Source organism: Rhinolophus ferrumequinum, chromosome 2 (genome assembly GCF_004115265.2).
Source record: "Rhinolophus ferrumequinum isolate MPI-CBG mRhiFer1 chromosome 2, mRhiFer1_v1.p, whole genome shotgun sequence".
In the NCBI taxonomy this organism is placed as follows: domain Eukaryota; kingdom Metazoa; phylum Chordata; class Mammalia; order Chiroptera; family Rhinolophidae; genus Rhinolophus; species Rhinolophus ferrumequinum.
Window position 1 is genome coordinate 98,049,951 of NC_046285.1, and position 19,658 is coordinate 98,069,608.

The 19,658-nt window shown below is 41.6% G+C and overlaps 2 protein-coding genes across 4 annotated transcripts in view; one reads left to right on the forward strand and one right to left on the reverse strand.

Annotated features, from left to right (window-relative positions):
- Positions 1–1,474: 1,474 nt before the first annotated feature.
- On the forward strand, positions 1,475–9,036 carry SOD1 (superoxide dismutase 1). Its single transcript, XM_033122449.1, has 5 exons — positions 1,475–1,627; positions 5,078–5,171; positions 6,607–6,676; positions 7,453–7,570; positions 8,824–9,036. Exons 1-5 carry the CDS (start codon positions 1,556–1,558, stop codon positions 8,929–8,931), a joined length of 462 nt encoding a protein of 153 aa, XP_032978340.1. The 5' UTR covers positions 1,475–1,555; the 3' UTR covers positions 8,932–9,036.
- Positions 8,868–19,658, reverse strand: part of SCAF4 (SR-related CTD associated factor 4) — a 63,068-nt gene continuing 52,277 nt past the window's right edge. For 2 of the 3 annotated variants that reach the window (XM_033122426.1, XM_033122418.1), the window contains exon 20: positions 8,868–12,744. In XM_033122426.1, coding sequence (XP_032978317.1) covers positions 11,828–12,744 — 917 coding nt within the window. In that variant the 3' untranslated portion in view covers positions 8,868–11,827. The remainder of the gene's footprint in view (positions 12,745–19,658) is intronic. The other variant, XM_033122435.1, reaches the window with a different exon arrangement.

A 19,658-nucleotide genomic window follows, 5' to 3' on the forward strand; every position in this document is an offset into this window, starting at 1 on the left:
TGTCAACCAGAGTAAATGAAATCAGGCTTTGGCTAGAAATCAATGCTAAAGACTTTTTCAAGGGTCCTATGGCTTGCAAACAGAAAACACAACTACTATGTTTCCCTGAAAATAAGATCTAGCTGGACCATCAGCTGTAATGCGTCTTTTTGGAGCAAAAATTAATATAAGACCTGGTCTTATTTTAATATAATATAAGACCAGGGCTTATATAATGTAGTATAAGACCAGGTCTATAATATAATATAATAATATAATATAATATAATATAATATAATATAATATAAAGACCGGGTCTTACATTAATTTTTGCTCTAAAAGACACATTAGAGCTGATGGTCCGGCTAGGTCTTATTTTCGGGAAAACAGGAAAGGCAGCACCCAGAGTGTTCTGGAGAAGAAAGAAACGCTGAGGGTTCTTATAGTAAAAAGTACATTCTTGAGAAGAATCAGTCCTGCATTCTCAGCCTCTGGATTGGTCCAAGATGATAATCCTATATATGACTGCTAGTCTGGATACTGGATGCCAAGTGGTCTGGATATGTGAACATTGTCTCCTTAGTCCTTCAGGGGGTAACCAGAGGGTTATCTGGAGGTCTGATATACTTACCCACGCATTGAGCAGGACTGGAAAGTTAGCAGTTTAAATTCCCAGGCTACTAGTTAAAAGAACAACAGAATCAAGTCCTCATGCCTCAACCTACTTGATGTTAGTAACTTAGCAGCTTCACTACAGTGACTGCATTTTATTTCTTCGCTCTATTCCTCAGAGGTATCATAAATTATTTACCCATCCTACCTTTCTCCTTGACTGTTGCGGCAGTAGAGTTAGACAAAAAGAGAGATGTGTAGAAGTAAGTCAGCTGACATTTTGATGTTTTTACCTGTGGCCTTCCTTGTCAAACAGGAAAAATTTGAAAAGAATACGGAGTTATGGTAACCAAATAAGTAACTCTATGTGCTGAGAACCAAGGAAACTGCAAGGAAGAAAATGTGAGGCCAGGGATTGAGACGTTTTGCTTTTACACACCCTCAGAGACCCCCACACCAAGACAATTAAAACAATAAAAACTACAAAATCACCCAGCTCCATGCGTCCCCATTTCTGAATAACAAATCAGAAAACGTTATGACCAAAGTCAGTTATTACTAATTTCCAGACGTTTCCAGACAAAGTGACTTCAGATCTCCAAGGCGTGCCACGTATACCTCATTTTCCCAGGGTCGCGTACAGCAATCCACGATTACAATCTTTGGAAGAAAAAGGTTGTTTTTTTCCACAGCTCCAGGTTTCTGGGCGTTTTACAGCCACAGGAAGGAGGGAGCCTGAGGAGCGAAGGACTAAGTTCCGAACGCAACCCTTTGCTTTGGCCCCGCCCCCCATAGGCCCTCCGTTGGGGAGGACAGTGCACGCGGGCGGCGATTGGTTCTGGGCCGGGGGGAGGGCGGGGCGCGGAGGTCTATAAAAATTCCGCAGCGCAGGTCTCTGCGTCGGCGTTTCCTGCAGAGTCTGCGGTTGCCGTTGGATCGCAGGCGAGAGCGTCACCCGCGAGTCATGGCGACCAAGGCTGTGTGCGTGCTGAAGGGCGACGGCCCGGTGCAGGGCACCATCCACTTCGAGGAGAAGGCAAGGGCCGGGGCAGAGGCCGACGGCGAGAGCGTGCCGCGCACCTGTGCTCGGGAGCGGGTGGCAGGCCGGGCCTCGGGCCGCCCTCGCCACGCCCCCGCCGCGCCCGGCCCGCTAGTCCGCGCAGCACGGGGCCTTTGCCCTGCGGCTGTGCTGCGCCTCCGCGCAGCTACTCGCTCGCGGCCGCGGAGCGCTGAGTCACGGGGTGAGCCCGGCAGCAGCGCCGTGCGTGGCGAGGCTGCCGCGGGCCTGGGTGCAGGGCGGGGTGCAGGGCGGGCCGCCCCTGGGGTGCCAACAACCGTGGGCCCGGGAGGGAGGAGAGAAAGCGAGGGAGGAAGATTAGCCGCCCTCAGGGCCTCGGCTACCGCCGCGGCGTCTGTAGGCCAGAGCGGAGAACTTGACGCTTTTGAAAAGGCTTTGGCCCGTTTTTGCGGGGTCATTTTCTGGGTCTTGAGGATCCTGCTCTTCACAGTTGCGCAGTCCAATACTCGGCCCGCCCGTGAGATAGGGTGGCGGTTGCGCCGGGCCGCTGTTTTCGCATCCGTTACCCCTTTAGGGCTTCATATCCGACTTGAGCTCTCTCGTTCGTGGGTTTGCAAACTATGGCGCACGGGCCTCATCCTTTCAGGACCGGAGTTTGTCCAGCCCTGGAGCTAAGTGTTTCTTAGGTGTTTGTTTTGAATATGTTTATGTTTAAAGGGTCGTGAAAACCAAGACTATGCAACAGAATCCGTTTGTGACCCTTTGCAGAAAAGTTTGCTGACGCTTACTCTGGGTCACGGCCAGGCTCCAAGGGCAAAGAAGATGGCCCTAGATAAAGCTCCAAAAGCCAGAGAGATCTAACCAACTCCCTTGTCGGGGGAAGTTTCCAGAGCAGCGATTTTTAACCGTGGGTGCAAAGTAGGCTCATTTGGGGAGCTTTTAAAAAATACAGATACCAGGGCCCAACTCCAGACCAATTATATCAGAATCTGTCAGGTTGCAATCTGAGCGTTGCAATTTTAAAGTTTCCAAAGTTCTAATGTGCATCCAAGATGGAGAATTAACTGTTGGTGGATGGGGTTGGGAGTTGGAAGTTAGACCGGAGTGTTTCTGTTGCATGGAATTTGTCACTTAACTCGTGGAGCATTTGTTTAACCAAATTCTCTGGGAAGTGACTTTGAAATTGCTCTTATCAATAGGCCTGTTACTGAGATGGTAGAAAACAAACTTTGGAACAGGTCTTGTAAAGTATACAGAAATACTCATTAGTGATATTGCACACGTGTTGTAAGGAAGTTGCTTGTGATAAGACTGTCCCCCAAATCTTAGTAAGGGTACCAACTGGTGGAAATTGTTTATGTTGTACTTGGTTTATTATTCGGAGAGATTATTTAATGTATGAGTGAGATTTAGTCTCTAAAGTGGTTTACAGAAAGGTGAGGACAGGAAACGTAATCTAGATAAGTGGTCCATCTATGAAGTTTACACAAAGGAGAACTTACATTTGAGCTTCATTTTTTCCTTTAAGTGGCTTCCAAATTTTCTGGAAAAGGCCCTTTGCGTTTTATTAAGTTTTATTGTTTTTGTTTGCCAGATTTTGTTTTGTCCCTCTCTCCTCCCCACATAATTCACCGATACTAGAGAGTCTAAGAAGCCTCTGAGGTCTCTTCCTCTGGCCACTGAGAAATGGCTCCTGGTGTTACATTCAGAAACCAAGCTGTGCATCCATACAGAACTGCGGTTCCCGGAGTTTTTCCATATTCCCTGAGCAGCTTACATGTCTCCCTCTTAAGTTCCAAACTTCACTTTGGTAGTGCTAATTGTACCGGATAAAGACCCTTGGATAGTTAAGCATTACAGCTCTACAGATATGCAGATGTATTAAATTGGCAATGAACTGTATTTGTTTGGCCTATTGAGTGTTTAAAAATTTGGATTATTTTCCAGTTTTTTTAAATTAGAAAATTTCACCTGTAAGTCCAAATTCCTAGTTTCTCTTGGTGATTTTGGAGACCTGCACATACCAAGCCTTCATTAGCCCAGGACAGCACTATGCTGGACCAGGTTATGTCTGCTTTGCTTCCCTGACCTGTTTTACATGTTCCCAGGAAGCTTACTGTTGAACTAACATGTGCTCTATGCATTACCATTAAATGGAGGTGTGGAACAACCTGCCCTGTTTGTCTCTGTGCTTTGGATAACAGCCTGTTTTGGAGGATAACATTCACATTTGAGTTTTTCCAAAATTAACGGTTGTACTCAGAAGAATCATAGTATATCTGTTTTCAAAAAGAAAAGCAAAAAAAGGCAGGAGTTGCCACACTACTTGATTTTGCAGTGCTATTTACAATGGAAAGTCAGTCTTCAAGGCTAACACCTCTTGCAACTGTGGGCCCTGACTGTTTAAAAGTACAGACAGCATTGTGTGTGTTGCTGTGTGGTGTGGATGCTTGTGTGTATTTTTAGTTCCTAAGATCCCCCTGTGCCTGTAACAGTAATTGCCTCGACTTATGTGTGTAGCCTTGCAACAAACACCATTACCATCACCATTGCCCGTATGGCGATACTTCTGTTACTTTTACCTGCTTTCGTGTTGTCCTTTCTTTTTAGTCTCAGTAGTTAGAGCACAAAGGTTATTGAGGTTTCAATCCCTAAAAAGACTTCAGAAAAAGTATGTCTGGTTAGATTAGATTTGATTATTCTATGCCAGGAGCAGTGGGATAGAACATTTTCTGGCTATGTATCAAAAATACCAATGCTGGAATTATAATGTACACTGAAATATATATGAACTTGTATACCGTTACACACACACACATACCCATAGGGATCCAAGGGTAGGCAGTTGGACATTTCCCATTTCCCGGTGTGTGTGTGTGTGTGTGTCTCTCTCTCTCTCTCTCTCTCTCTCTCTCTCTCTCTCTCTCTCTCTCTCTCTCGCTTTCTCTCACTCTCTCTCTCACTTTCTCTCACTCTCTCTCAAATCTCTGGTTTGCTATATGGAAAAGTGTCTGCATGAAGAAAGCAAGGTGCTAAAAAGTATGACGTGCTAACATCTGGGTTCAAAAGTTTGATGTGTATACATGTACTCACTATGTGCAAATATAACCTATTCAAAAGTATTTACAAAATAAAGAATTGACTTATATTCATTGTAGGTGAGTCAGACTCGACCATTGAAGTGCTGACTGCGCGCCACTCCGCCAGGTGCTTTTTGTGTGCCGTTTGATTTCATCTTGCTGCCTGGCCACAGGGCCCGAGTGTTAGAACAAGGTTACCAGCTCTAGTTAAGCAGCTGCTGAAAGTTCCCAGCTAGGAAGTGGTGGGCCTGGAATTTGGACGTGGGTTGTTCGACTCCCAAGTCCGTGGTCTTTCCACTCTCCTGTGAGTGTTAAAGATAATTCAACTGTTTTCTTTGTTTAGAGGCTCTTGCTCTCTCAAACATGTTGCACTTTTCTCTGAATGCAGGGGAACGGGCTGGTCTTGGTTTCGGGATCCATCAGAGGATTGACTGAAGGTGATCACGGGTTCCACGTCCATCAGTTTGGAGATAATACTCAAGGTGGGTGTGCTGGTGTAGGGACCCACTGTGCTTCACCGAGCAAGCTAAGCGCCTGAACATGAAAACCCCTCAACGTTAAAAAACTCAAGTTAATATGGCTATTAAGGTTAACCTTAGGGAGATCAGCCACAAAACTAGGTTTTTACTTTTAAGTGTGGAAAGGAAGGGGTGGAGGGCAGGAGTTGATGTTTTTTAATTGTGATTGTGGCTTGATTATTATATAAGTGTCTCAAGTGTTTTTTTAAGAAAAATGAAAACTTCAGCTACTTTCTTACCTTCCCTGTGATCCCAGGTGTTTGTGAGCTGGGATTGGGGTGGGTGCTGGAAGCACAGGGTCTGCACGGAGGCGCGTTGCCCTATGTGAGGAGCGCCACACCTCCCGCTCGAGACAAACTAAGATACAAACTAGAGTGTAAACTATTGGTGCTTTGGATTCACTTTCATTTTCTCTGGGATTAGAAGCAAGTTAACAAAAGTTTATGGGTTAAAAATGCATTCAATGATCTTTTGGCATATTTGAGTAATCTGACCTTAGTGTTTAGACTTTTTATGGTGAGAACTTGATTCATTTCACTGGAACTTGTTTTTAATGTTGCATAATTTGGTTCCTACAAATAGTGATTTAATGACCACATTGATTCATTTTCAACAGTTACAAAATTTCTCCAGCTGCTTCTTGGTTTTACTGCCTCTGCTTTGAGAGGCCATTGCTCTGTGGCTTTGACTTACTGCGCTGCTCCCTGTAACTTGCTGTGTGCTCCCGGGAGTGCTGAGCGTGGGGATGGGAGGGCAGGGAGAAGGTGTACACAATGGAAACTTGCCAACCAACTGAAGGAAGGACAAGGCCGTTTCTTGAAAAAACTCCTGCATTGTTGTGGTTGTGTTCTGTGGGAATGGCCGTCCTTGGATCGCAGGAGTGCCACTGTTACAGAATACGATCTGAGTGCTGCCCCCTGGAGTTGTCCCAGGCGACGGCCTTGGCCCTTGGATGAAGGCGCCATTTCCTTGCCTGCGGCGCACACCACGTAGAGGCCTAGACGGGAGAGCTGCTTGCTGGTGAGATAAGTTGCCGGGGAGATAAGTGTTTCGTAGTTACGGTGTTCTACCTTCTTAGGGTCCTAAGCAGGGTCATAAGCATGGGATTTTCACAGATGAACCATTGAAGGTCAAGTCTCGGCCCTCTTATTTTACAAGGCAGTGAAGAAACCAAAGCCCAGAGAATGGCATTAACTTGACCAGTGGCACCGTCTTTAGCACTTGTCTCTATTCCCTGCCCATTTTGTTTCCACTAACGTGTTGCTTCCTGTTTTGATTAACCTAGAAGTCATGATGTACATCAGTACTTTCTCCATTTGAGGTTTTAGCAATGACCCGTTTCTTTTTAGAATTTGAGAATTTTGATTCATAATTTAACTACCCTTTTCTTGGTAACTAGGCTGTATCAGTGCAGGTCCTCACTTTAATCCTCTGTCCAAAACACATGGTGGGCCAAAGGACCAGGAGAGGTGAGTGACAAACTGCTTAACACTTAATAATGGAAATGGCTTTTTGGGGTCACTGTAGGTGTACTGCTTGCAAATTGTGTGCTAAAATAATTGAGTGGTCTTCCCCGTGAACCCCCTGCCCCCAAATGCTAGAATGGCTTCCTACCTGGGCTAAGGAATTGACAAATGGGGACACTTAAAACAATTTGGTTTTATAGCATTTATTGAATATAGAATACAAGTGCCAAAGGGAACTAATACAGGAAATGTCATGAATAACAGTACTGCCAACCTCTAGCAAAAGAAACCATCATTGTGAAACATAGAAGTTTTGTAGGTAAAAATTTGAAAATTCGGTGAGACTCCATATGTATGTATTTGATTTCTGAGAGCCTTTCAGGAAAATACTAAGTTTAAGGACAAGGATTAATTTATTTTTATAACAGTGGCCAAGGGGCATATTTCTTAGCCATGCCAAGAATTAACAGGAAGAACTCAGTAACTGAGAGTTGTACCCTTTAGTATTTTATCTCTGAAATTAGAGGTGCACCCCCATCCCATGACTCCTTCCAGAGCATTATTTGTTTAAAGAGCTGTGCATCTGAACTAATTACTTTTTAAATTTGTATGTTTGCAAAATTTTGTCAGTCTGGAAAAAGTGGGTTCTGTTTGATATATACTATATCCACATCTTAGCCCATCCTGCTACATCTTGACTGTTAATTTTTTGGTTCTCGAACTATTCTGATGTTAAATGGAAATCAGTCCTGACGCCTCTGATGCTATGTTAATGTCAGGCATGTTGGAGACCTGGGCAACGTGACCGCTGGCAAAGATGGTGTGGCCCACGTATCCATTGAAGATTCCGTGATCGCACTCTCGGGGGCCCATTCCATCATTGGCCGCACAATGGTGGTAAGTTGCATATACTAAGGACATGCATCAGATTTCTTCTAATACAGTCGTGTATCTTTTCATGACTTCATGATTATTCATCCTGGTTTCTGAGGATCCACATAAATTGTACCTTTAGTTCAGATTAGAAAAAACAATTCTTCTATGGGGATTATAGTGAAGATGAGTTAATTATCTAGGTTAGTTGACACCGTCTGCAGTGGTAAGCTGCAGTGGTAAAGCAGATTACATCATTCGACCATATTAGATCTGCATTGCAGAAACAGTAGTCATTATCTAGTTTTAGAACAGCCAGATTTTCTTGCCACGACTGGGTTTCCGTCTTGTAGTTATGCGGAACATTTTGTTAAGCCTAAATCTTGGATGGACCTCAGTATTACTGTTCCTTCAGGGCTGTAGGTTATCATCACTTGTTTAACATGTGGGAAGCGATTGCCTCCAGTCACCCTTGGGAGCTGCCATCTGCTTTATGCAAAACACCGAGTAGTATAAACTCCTACCCCAGAGGACAGTTAATTCAGTAGTCAACGTCCTTTCAGTTCACCCTTTATCCTGAGAATTGTCTTCAGCCATAGTTAAGCAGAAAAATCATGTATAAATGTTTGATGAGCAAAATTTACAGTACTATTTTTAAATAGTTCAAGATATTTTTAGCATTACCTCTTATCTGTATGCTATAGTCATTAAGCACGATTTTGATAGTGTTTTTTTTTTTGGGGGGGTTCACTTTCCTTTTTTTTTCCCCCCAAGTAATTTATACTGTAAAAGAATGACTACTGTGGGGCAGCTCAGTTGGTTAGAGCGCGAGCTCTTAACAACAAGGTTGCTGGCTCGATCCCCACATGGGCCAGTGAGCTGTGCCCTCTACAACTAGATTGAAACTACTACTTGGAGCTGATGGGTCCTGGAGAAACACACTTAAAAAAAAAAAATGATGACTGTAACGGAGGTTACTAAAATTTCTCATAGAGGATTAAGACCAGCATGTGGTGGACTGTAACAGTTGTTTAGTATTTCATTTAGAGATAACAACTCTTACCTAGTGTTTAAAGGTAATTTTTATCTTTGCATCAAGAAAAAGCTTTTAGTAGTTTCTACTTTTTACTGTTAGATTAGATATAAGCATATTTCCCTACTAGGATTATTTTAACATTTTTTAATATTAAGCAGTTCTTAGAAATCTTTTGGGTATTGTTGGGAAGAGATGGTAATTACTTGGTAGTTCTAAGTTATGTTCTTAAAATTTTTTCAAGGTCCATGAAAAAGCAGATGACTTGGGCAAAGGTGGAAATGATGAAAGTAAAAAGACGGGAAATGCTGGAAGTCGTTTGGCTTGTGGTGTAATTGGGATCGCCCAATAAACATTCCCTAGGACGAGGTCTGAGTCCTAGTAACTCCTCTGTTACCTTGCTAGTTGTAGAAGTTTAACCTGATAAACATTAAACACTGTAACCTTAAAAGTGTAATTTGTGTCTTTTTTTAAATTGTTTTAAGTACCTACAATGAGAACTGATTTACGATCAGTTGGAAGATTTGTACTTTATAAAACTCATATTCAATTAAAATGTGTTTCAATGACCTTTGTATTTTGCCAGACTTAATCTCATACAGGTATTAAACTTAATTGTCTACATTTGTTCAGTTCTCATTCAAACCTGCAATAAACAAATACCCGAGATGGCACTGTATTTTGAGCCTAGTAAGGTATCCAAATTAGAATCTAAATTAGCTGATACTCATACATATAGTTTGAATGGAACAGATTTAGTAATAGGTTGACAGGCATTAATTATTTCTTAGCATTCTCTTTTAGAAGTTTTATATGAGATAATCAAAATGTTTAAATTTTCAGCAGCTGGTCTTTTAGCTAAGAATAACTTGAACTTTAATCTTGGACAGAGGCTATCCTTTGTCAGCTTTAGGGAAATTAAGGTGGTTTCCCTACTTTAGCCACTTAGCATTTGATTCAAAAAGTACATAGGTTTCTTTTAAAATGTAGATGTTATGATTTAAATCAAGAACCCTTTGATAACTTTTAGTGAAATTGTGAATGGGCAGTTATGTGTAGTCTGTTAGCTGAGAATAATTTCCCCACCTCTCAAAATGGCACATATTCCACTTTTGTAGACCTGTGAACGTTTAGTTTATAGTAAAAGTAGAAGTTGGCACAATCTACTTCCAGAATAAGCCCTTTAAAGAAATACAGTAGATAGCACTGTAAGCTAGAACCAACGAAATGTTTGTGGGTACTGGCTGTTGTAAGAATTGACCCATCCAATTAATGAATTCAAGTCTGTTTCTCTTAATGTAAGTACTTAAGTACCTATTCAAAAATGCTTTTAAATAAAATGTTAATCTAACTCAGGGTTGACTGTGGATTACAGGTTTCTATTAATTGAAAATTGTAAAATATTTCTGGTAGCAAAACCAGAAATAAGCTGCAGTTCTGACTGACCATAAGTATGACGTACTTTATCAAATGTACATCGTTTAGGAGAGGAGAAACTAATTTGGAGGACAAATTGTGGTTTCAAAGTTCAAGGTGAGAAAACAGTATGCTCACAGTAAGTGGTTCAAACCGCTGTCAAGTAGAGAAAAACAAACAGTATTTAATAAGACTTCACTAATAGAGAATCTTACATATATGGGATAAAACTCAAAACAGGGACTCCCTTGGGACCTTTAAGGCAAGTGGAACTGCTACACCTTTTAGTACTTCGGGGGTTTTGTCACGTGCAAAAAGGTGGTCTTAATACTTTCAACTGGAAATACAGGCTGCAAATCCTTGAAATCTGAACACTAAGTAATCAGATGTTTCCTTCTTTCCAAAAGCAGTTTGTTAGGACTTTTAATCTTTTCGGTGGGCCGACAAAACTACGGACACATTTTGTCCTTCACGTCTGCAGATAGGAAACGGGATTCTCTCTCATTTTCTAAAGGCAGGAACACAAGAACATTGCCCTAGATACAGTCTCCCCATTGACGATCTTGCCACAGAGTACTCTTAATATCTGAAAACCGAATAAAGCAGCTTCGCCCAAGGATGAGGGCAAAGAAAATGTTAACTGCTCAGCACACTGAAAGTAGGACAGCTGAAAAATGTAACTTAAGAAAAACGTTTCAACAAGGCCATGAATACTGGAATCTTGTACCTGGCGGTCTTTCCTCTGCCCTGGGTGAGCAGTTTGACAGAACTGCTCTTCTGTACCACACCTAGGCTTCACTTGACTTTCGATATCTTCATGTAAAGGTCCTTGGATAACCTACAACTATTTTTCCTAGTTAATTTTAAGCAAAGAGATGAAGCACTTCATAGGTGGCAAAAAGTCCAGTCTACTTCTGCCCAGCAGGGGAGTTTAAAAAAGTAGTCAAGAAAGGCAACAGGCAAGGCTTATAAGTAACAATAGGTTGCATTTAAGTCCTTAAACATATAAAATAAGACAAAAAGCTTTTATGTTGTAAATGTTAATCTTGATTTCCCTCACCCTTTTGAAAAATTTAATAGGATGGTAAGAAAAACACCCAACCTTCTAAGTAATACCCAGGCAATCAGGTAATTTATAGTACAATGGGTAATGCTGGGATCCAATTTTTCCCCCAGCAAAATTTCTCTTTACAAATTAATTAGGGCAACAATTACCACAAAGCCAATGGCTAAAAAAACTTGATCGAATTGCAAAGCTAACATTAAAACCACTTTTACCTTATGATTGAAACGCTAAAAATCAAAAAGTTCATTTCATTACAAATGAAAGTGTTTCCAAACTACATAAAGAAGTCTATTTCCACCAAATAAGTCTAATTTAGACTCCAACACAGTAGTAACAGCTCAAACTTTGATGGTGAACAATCTTTTTCCACCTTAATGCAGTGTACGAAGAATAGCACACATTAAAGTTTGTTACGAAAATAGAGTTTATTAAAAACATCCCTATTGTTTTGAGGAGCTTTCACCGTTACCTTGTCTTAAATTAAAAAAAAAAAAATAGAGAGCACTTCTAATTACGATTTGTAAACTTTTTAAAGTCAAAACTTTTAAAAAGTTACAGCAAAAAGGGTAATATTTATTCATATTTTCAGTATTTTTTGTTATTTTGTGGCTATTTTTAAATAGAAGGGAAGCAATCAAATTGCTTACAGTTCCCCACAAACTACCGCGGGGCTGATATAGCAGGAGCAAGTATAATACAGCATCTGTACACCTCCAGCGCTACACTCCAGGAAGTGTCACTGTCACATTTTAATAAATTCCAGTCTCTAACGAGGAGCCTCTGCTGCTGAGCCAGAATCCTTTTCGGGTTCAACGGATGAGGTAGCCTCAGCAGGCAACTCTTCAGAAGGTTTTACGGCTGCAGACTCAGACTCCCCCTTATCAAGTTCTGAAACAGTGTCTACATTTCCCACTTGGCTAATGGAAGATTCGAGGGTCTTGTTACCACCTGCCCTGTCTGTCACCTCAGGCTTTTCCTTTCCTCGGTTTTCTTCCTTCTCTCTACGAGGCTCTCTATCTCTAGAATCTCTCTCTCTGTCTCGGTGCCCCCCAGAACGTCTATTTCTCTCTTCCAAGTCTCTGTGTCTGTCCCGGTCAGGACTCCTCCTTCCCCACTCTCTCCTTTCACGGTTACTATTATCTCTATCATCATTTCGGTTTCCATACCGTTCCCGGTCATTTTCCACCCGATTTCCAAAAGATCTTCTTCCGAACCTTTCTTGGTCTCGACCTGAATTGAACTGCTGCCTGTTATCATTTCTAAACAGTTGTGGTTGTTGCTGAGTTGGTGGCGGCTGCTGAGTTGGCGGCGGCTGCTGGGTTGGCGGTGGCTGCTGCTGTGGTTGCTGCTGCCTTCCATCTCTGTCTTCAGGACCCCCGGGGCCTGGTCCCGGGCCCCCAAGCCCTGGCATTCCACCAGGCCTAACAAAGGGGCCGTGCGGTGGAAAGGGACCTTTCATTCCATGAGGGGGAGGCATTCCAAAGCCCCCTGGTCCTGGTGGTGGACCTCTGTGCATCATATGTGGGGGCATGGGACGAGGTGGCATCAGAGGAAATCGCTGTAAGTGAGGTGGAGGCATTCCTGGAGGGCGCTGGAGTGGGATCAGGCCAGGTCGGGCACCAAGAAGACCAGTGGATGGTGCCTGGAGCCCAATTACAGGACCAGGTGCAACTCCTTGAGTACCTAAAAGGCAATAAAAGCAAACATGTAAATACAGTAACAAAAGATGGTATTGTATTTCCAACAGTTTTCTGTGGAGCTTAAAATGAAATTCAACCCAGAATCTTCAAAATTTTGTATTGTTTGCCAGTCTACCAGTCATAAACTCAATGTGAAGACCCCGTAACAAGACGGCATGCAGTCTTAAAAATATATATAAAAATACATATTAGTAATATACTGTATACATTAGTATCTAAGATAGGTAGAGGTCAAAATAAGCTGGAAAAGGAAATTATAATTACCAATTTTTGGAAAGAGTATGTCAAAATCTCCTAGTCCCTCCATTCGTGGCTGTTTCACCACTCAAAATATGTCAAACATGAGAAACGCAAGGCGCTAGGTCCTAATGAGATACAGGACTGAACTGATGACAATTTCAGGCATATTCTGAAGAAAATTTTACACTGGAAGTCTTAATTTGACTTACTACTAGAAAAAACTGACCAGAACATTCGGTAAAGAGGGGGTGTCTTAGATTCAGTGTCATTAAAATGCCTTAAGTAGTTCTGCAGTAAGCATTACACAAGCACTAAAGCTTATAAAATGAAATTCCGTGCAGACGCAGAGTTTATTTCCACAGGTCCCTTTTCAAAGTACAGTGTAACGTGTGACTTGCTAGGCTGAAATGCCTGCTGAAATAATGCTGACCGCTCAGCCATTCGTTCACCTTCTGCTCACTCTTCCAAAGCTGGCAAGATTGATCAAGTTGGTGCTGCTGAAAGTCAAAACACCTTACTGGTTTTAGTTGCCACTTATATGAGGGTGTGCTCGTGCTTCAGTGTAAGAATTATAGATTCAACAATCCATCATTTATGATGACTTGGGAACGAAGGAAGGATTTCTGTTTTGGTTCACCCCTTAAGTAACAGGCATTTTTGTATCTCAATTTATTTCTCTACAAATGTAAACACCACAGGGCAAGACTATGACCAACAGGAGTTAACTCTAATAATAGAAAATGTTCCAGATATTGTTAGAATGTGCTATGTGCCCACATACCACAGAAAAGTCTTTAAGTTATGGGTTATGACTATCAAGAGGCAATGGTCTAAGAGAAATGCTTCTGTGACACCAATAGAAAAATGACCCAAGAGCAAACCCAGTATTTTAATAATTTTTTCCCTCAACATCATGTTAATTTGTGTTTACATCTTGAATCACTTCCTCCCATTCACTTTAGCAAACATTTAACAAGTCCTGCGTGCACCTAGATTTTCTGTATAAACAATTAACACTAATGTGACACACAAGAATTTCTGGGTCAGTTTTTGCCCCTCACAACATGTGGTCCAGTACTGTTCTGTCAGACTTAAGCACTAATTACAGTGGACCTGAAAACATTATGTATACTAGTTTATGACTCTTAACATGAACCCTCACAAGCTTTGGTATTTACTTAAAATACCTTCTAAATGCTTAAAGAGAAATATATTATGTTTGGTGAAATACAGTCTTACACAGGCGTGACCTTGGACGTGTGCCTCAGAAATGTGATAACACCTACCTTTTGTTGAAATTAAATGGCATAAAACACACAGGAGCTCAGAGCCTGGCACACAGTTAAATGCTGACATTATTACTCCACACATCTCTGCTGACAGGTGATAAATAGCCTACCACTAAATATCTGACTGCAAAAACAAACCCAACATTTTTCATTTCCAACCGTTCAGATCCTATCCACCCCTTGTGGTCCCCCAATACCCACCACGGTTTCAAGTCAAGCACTTTTGTAGTTGGGGATAACGTGAATCCACTGAGCTTCCACATGTCAGGCCTGAAGTTGAGAAATGCTCATTCCACAGTGAAAAGTCAGAAAACATGAAATGGGTGAAGGAGGCGAAGACCCTGCTCCTTCAGACTCTTCGGACTCCTTAGGAAAACTCCAGGCAATGGACATACAGAGAACCACCTCCTATACCATAGCTCACGGGGAAGTCAAATTCAGAACATTCTTCAATCGCCTAGTGAATATTTGAGTATATACCATACAGAGGGACAACAGAAGCTCCTCAGACCTAAGGTATGTCCCTGTTCTCCTTTTTTAAAGGAATTGCATAGTCTCAACATTTGTGGACTAATTCAAAACAAGCGATGTAAAATGTTATGTACCCAGCTACGGCCAAATTAATAGACGCATCACATATAGAGGCACCTAATCAAACTTGACTTTCCCACCAGCTTTTATTCAAGGACTAAAAAGAACAATGTTCAGTGTTACAGAGGTCAGTGTGGCACATTTGAGTATCTGTCCACAGGATCAAGGAGCCAATGGCAAAATTTTAAATTACACTGGAAAAATGGGGAAGGGGTTCAAAGCATCTGAATTAAGATCAGGTGAGTCTTTTAAGAGGAAACAGTGACTCTTATAGGGAAATGGGAAAAATCCTATTCCTGATTTCCCCAAGATGGCCAGCTTCCTCAACTAACAGCCTGACAGTGGCCAACTCACCCTTGTATAGAAGAGAGAAACGGGGGGATGATTCTTTATACAATATAAACCTGTCTCTAGGAACACGTCGCTTAAGTCCTTTATAATATGGTCTGAGGGTGCATACAGATATACAGATTGATTTAACAGGGTTAACATTTACAGTCATCATATATTTAAACCACCTATATAAAGCACATTTTTAATAAAGAAAAAGCATTGCTTAATTCTTTTATTCTATACATGTGGCTATTTGTATTATTTGCTTAAAATGTTACCCTTTCAAATCCCTTCCCTCATTTGTGAATAGGTGGACTTCCTTTTAACCCTCCATGGACCAATAAAATGTAGATTCCCAATAGAATATTTCCATAGTCCCAAATGTTGGTCTTCACACCATAGAAATGCTGAAACCGGATGATTTTTTGTTGTTGCAGTGAACATGTATGGCTTTTATAGTAAGTGATACTTAATTTAAAATGTATCAGGTGGCATAAGCCCTTGGTAGGCATGCTAGCTGAATTTCACTTTATTTCTCTTAGGAAAGCTGCCATTATGCATACACCAATGGAATAAAGAGTGAGTTACCCAGGTGTAAAGGGCATTCAAAGCAGTTCCTCATTTTATCTGGAAGTATGATGTGAACTACCAGTAACGAGTTTGCTTGAGTTACAAATTAAATTCATTCACACATATACTGAGTACTTGAGCTTTACGTTTATATCAACTCATTTAATGTGCTGGGGATATAAAGAAAACACAGTACTTTCCCTTCAAATAGCACATAGCCTAGTGAAATGGACAAGTGTCAACTGCTGTGGGTGGCACAAGCTAGCATGGTGGCAAAGGTGGAACTGATCAAGTTGGTGTGTACACCTCTGAGTGGGAGTTCCAGGGGATGTCTGAATTGGGTACCAAAGGGAACAATATACAAGGCCAATATGAGTAAGGAAAACATCATTGATCAAGAGATCAGCACCTTTTGAAAAGGCTTAGAAGGTGAAGCAGCAAAGAGTTATTCTGAGGCCTGCAATAGAATAGAATGTCTTTTGAGGAAAACCAAGAGAGCAGAAACTACAGGACATTTATTGAAGCATCAAGAATCTGTGTAAATACAAATTACTGAAAAGAAAAAAAAAGAAAAAAAAAGAGGCTTATGAGGCTGAATAGGTGGACCAGGGCATTTCAGGTCTTATGTCATGAGAAGAATTTCGACTTTGACCTAAAGTGATGGGGAAACACCTGAGGACTTTTTAGCAGGGGTGATCCTATGTTCATTTTTGAAAGATCCTTCTAGCAAGTAGAATACAGGAAAGCATGGGGGAGGGATGACACTGGAGAGTAGGTAAGCTCTTATTCCAGGAATATAAGGGACAGATGACTGAACTGAAACAAAGCTGCTAGAGATGAGGAAGAGATTTAAGACATTCAGTGGGCAGAATTTAAGAGCTGGAGGAACACAGCTCTGCTTTGAATGACTGATGGAAGCATCAATACAACGCAGGAATTTAGGAAGAAAAGCCTTTTGGGGGAAACAGATGACAAATTTCATATGGAGATACTAAGAGTTGGAGGGATCTGGGTTACATTGGGGGGAAATGTGCTGAAGAAATTACCACATGCATACCTAGAGCTCAGAAGAGAAGAGTCCTGATGCTACCCAGAATATTGGTAAAACAGAAAAGGAAAGAGTTCAGACCTGGGGAAATACCGCATTCGATAGAAGACTCAAATTTCTAATATAGCAAGATTTTAAGGCGGACAAAAAAGTTACAGCCTGAAATGTCTGTATTCAAATTCAAGAAGTTTAAGAAATACACTGAAGTTTAACTCAAAATAACCTAGACTTAACTGTGGATATTTCCTATGATGAGCCAGAAAATATTTCACAATTAAAAACTAAAAGTCAAGCTAGAAGGGGAGGTGCCATTGCTATCTATAGCAAAGATGTTCAGAATAACACAGAATAAAGAACAGGTATGTTACAGGGCTAAAGGGTGGGGAGGGAGGGGCCGGTTGGTAACACGGTTTGTGGCCAATGTGGACTTTGAAATCTCAGGGAACGTAAGTGAGGGATACAAGAGGTACATAATAAATGGGATCTCTAAAGAAAACAGGATTTGCTGTGTGAATAAAGGGGAGGAGGAGATAGGAGCAGAAAGGGTGGCAGGAACATCCAAAATGAGTAGTTAGAAAAAGCAAGGTAGCTCTACTACTTCTCCGCCAATGATCTTGTCTTCCATTCTACCACGGCCTCTAGAAGTCCCGGTCCTTCCATTACAATTGATAACTTCCGAATTTTCAAGTACCCCATTCTCTGACCCCCTTCCCAAAACAATCTTCAAACCCACGAGAGTCACCCCCCAATGCCCTTCATGTTTTTACTTCCCTCCTTACCTGCCTCGGAGCCCATGGTTCTCCCTCACCATAGTTGCTGGAAGAACCTCAGCTTTGGTTTTATACGCAGCTCTTCTATCCGACCCGCTCTGGAACATGGCTGGGGATTGGCCCACCAACAGGCCCACTGGCCTCATTTTACATTTATAACTACCACCACAAGTGCTCCCTTAATTTTGCCCAGCAATCCTCATTTCCTAGTCCACTCACATCCTCACATCTTTAAAAACTTATTTCCTATGTTCACATTTTCCCTTAATCTTCTGTCTACTCTGAGCTGATGTTTTATTACAAGTTTAGTGAGATAAAATTCACAGAGTCTACGATTCACTCATGTAAAATTCGCAATTCAATGGTTTTTACGTCCATTCAAAGTTGGGAAACCATCACAATGAACTTTAGAACATCTTCATCACCTCAACAGAAACCCTGTATCCATTTGCTGCAATACCCTCCCACCCCCAGGCAACTGCATCTTTTATGTCCCAATGGAGCTGCCTATTCTGGACGTTTTATAGGAATGGAATCATGTGATCCTTTGTGACTGGCTTCTTTCACTTAGCCTACCTTTCCAAGGTTCATCCATGTTGTAGCATGTGTCAGCAACTGGCACACCTCATTTTATTGCACTTCACTTTACTGTGCTTTGAAGATACTGCCTTTTTGTCTTTTTTTGAACAAATCAAAAGTTTGTGGCAACCCTGTGATCAGGTCTACTGGTGTCATTTTCCCAACAGCATTTGCTCACTTTGTGTCTGTCGCCTTTTGGTAATTCTTGCAGTATTTTAAACTTCTTTATTGTTATGGTGATCTGTGATCTCTGATGCTGCTGTTTTAATTGTTTTGGGGCACCACGAACTGCACCCATATGAGATGAACATAATCCATAAATGTTGTATTATGACTGCTCCACCAACCTGCCGTTCGCCCCTCTCTCTCCCTCCCTCTCCTCGGGCCTCCCTATTCACTGAGACACAATAATATTGAAATTCAGCCAATTAATAACCCTACAATGGCCTTTAAGTATTCAACTGAAAGGAAAAAGTCACACATCTCTCAATTTAAATAAAAAGCGAGGAATGGTTAAGCTTAGTGAGGAAAGCATGTCAAAAGCCGAGAAAGGACGAAAGCTAGGCCTCTTGAACCAGTTAGCCAAGTTGTGACTGCACAAATGTTCTTGAAGGAAATTAAGAGCTACTCCTGTGAACACACAAATAAGAATGTGAAACAGCCTTATTGCTCATATGAAGGTCTTAGTGGTCTGGATAGAAGATGAAACCAGGCACAATATTGCCTCGAGCCAAAGCTGAACCCAGAGCAAGGCCCTAACTCCCTCCAATTCATGAAGGCTGAGAGGTGAGGAAGCTGCAGAAGTGTGCAATTGGAGAGGCTGGTTCATGAAGTTTAAGGAAAGAAGCATCTCCATCACATAAAAGTGCGAGGTGAAGCAGCAAATGCTGATGATGTAGAAGCTGCAGCAAATTATGCAAATCTAGACAATTCACGAAGGTGGCTGCACTAAACCACAGATTTTCAATGTAGACGTAACAGCCTTCTGTTGGAAGAAGATGCCATCTGGGACTTCCATAGTGAGAGAGAAGTCAATGCCTGGCTTCAAAGCTTCAAACGACAGGCGGACTCTCCTGTTATGGGCTAACGCAGCTGGTGACTTTAAGCTGAGGCTAACGGTCACTTACCATTCAAAAAATCCTAAGGCTCTAAGAATTATGTTAAATCTACTTTGCCTGTGCTCTATAAATTGAACAACAAAGCCTGGAAGACAGCACATCTGTTTACAACATAGTTTACTGAGTATTTTAAGGCCACTGCAGTAATGTACAGAAATATTCCTTTCAAAATATCACTGCTCGATGACAATGCACCAATGAAATGAATGTTTTCATGCCTGTTATCACAACATCCATTCTGCAGCCCATGCATGATGGCATAATTTTAACTTTCAAATCTTATTTTTAAGAAATACATTTTGTAAGGTGATAGCTGCCATAGATAGTGATTTCTCTAATGGATCTGGGCAAAGTAAATA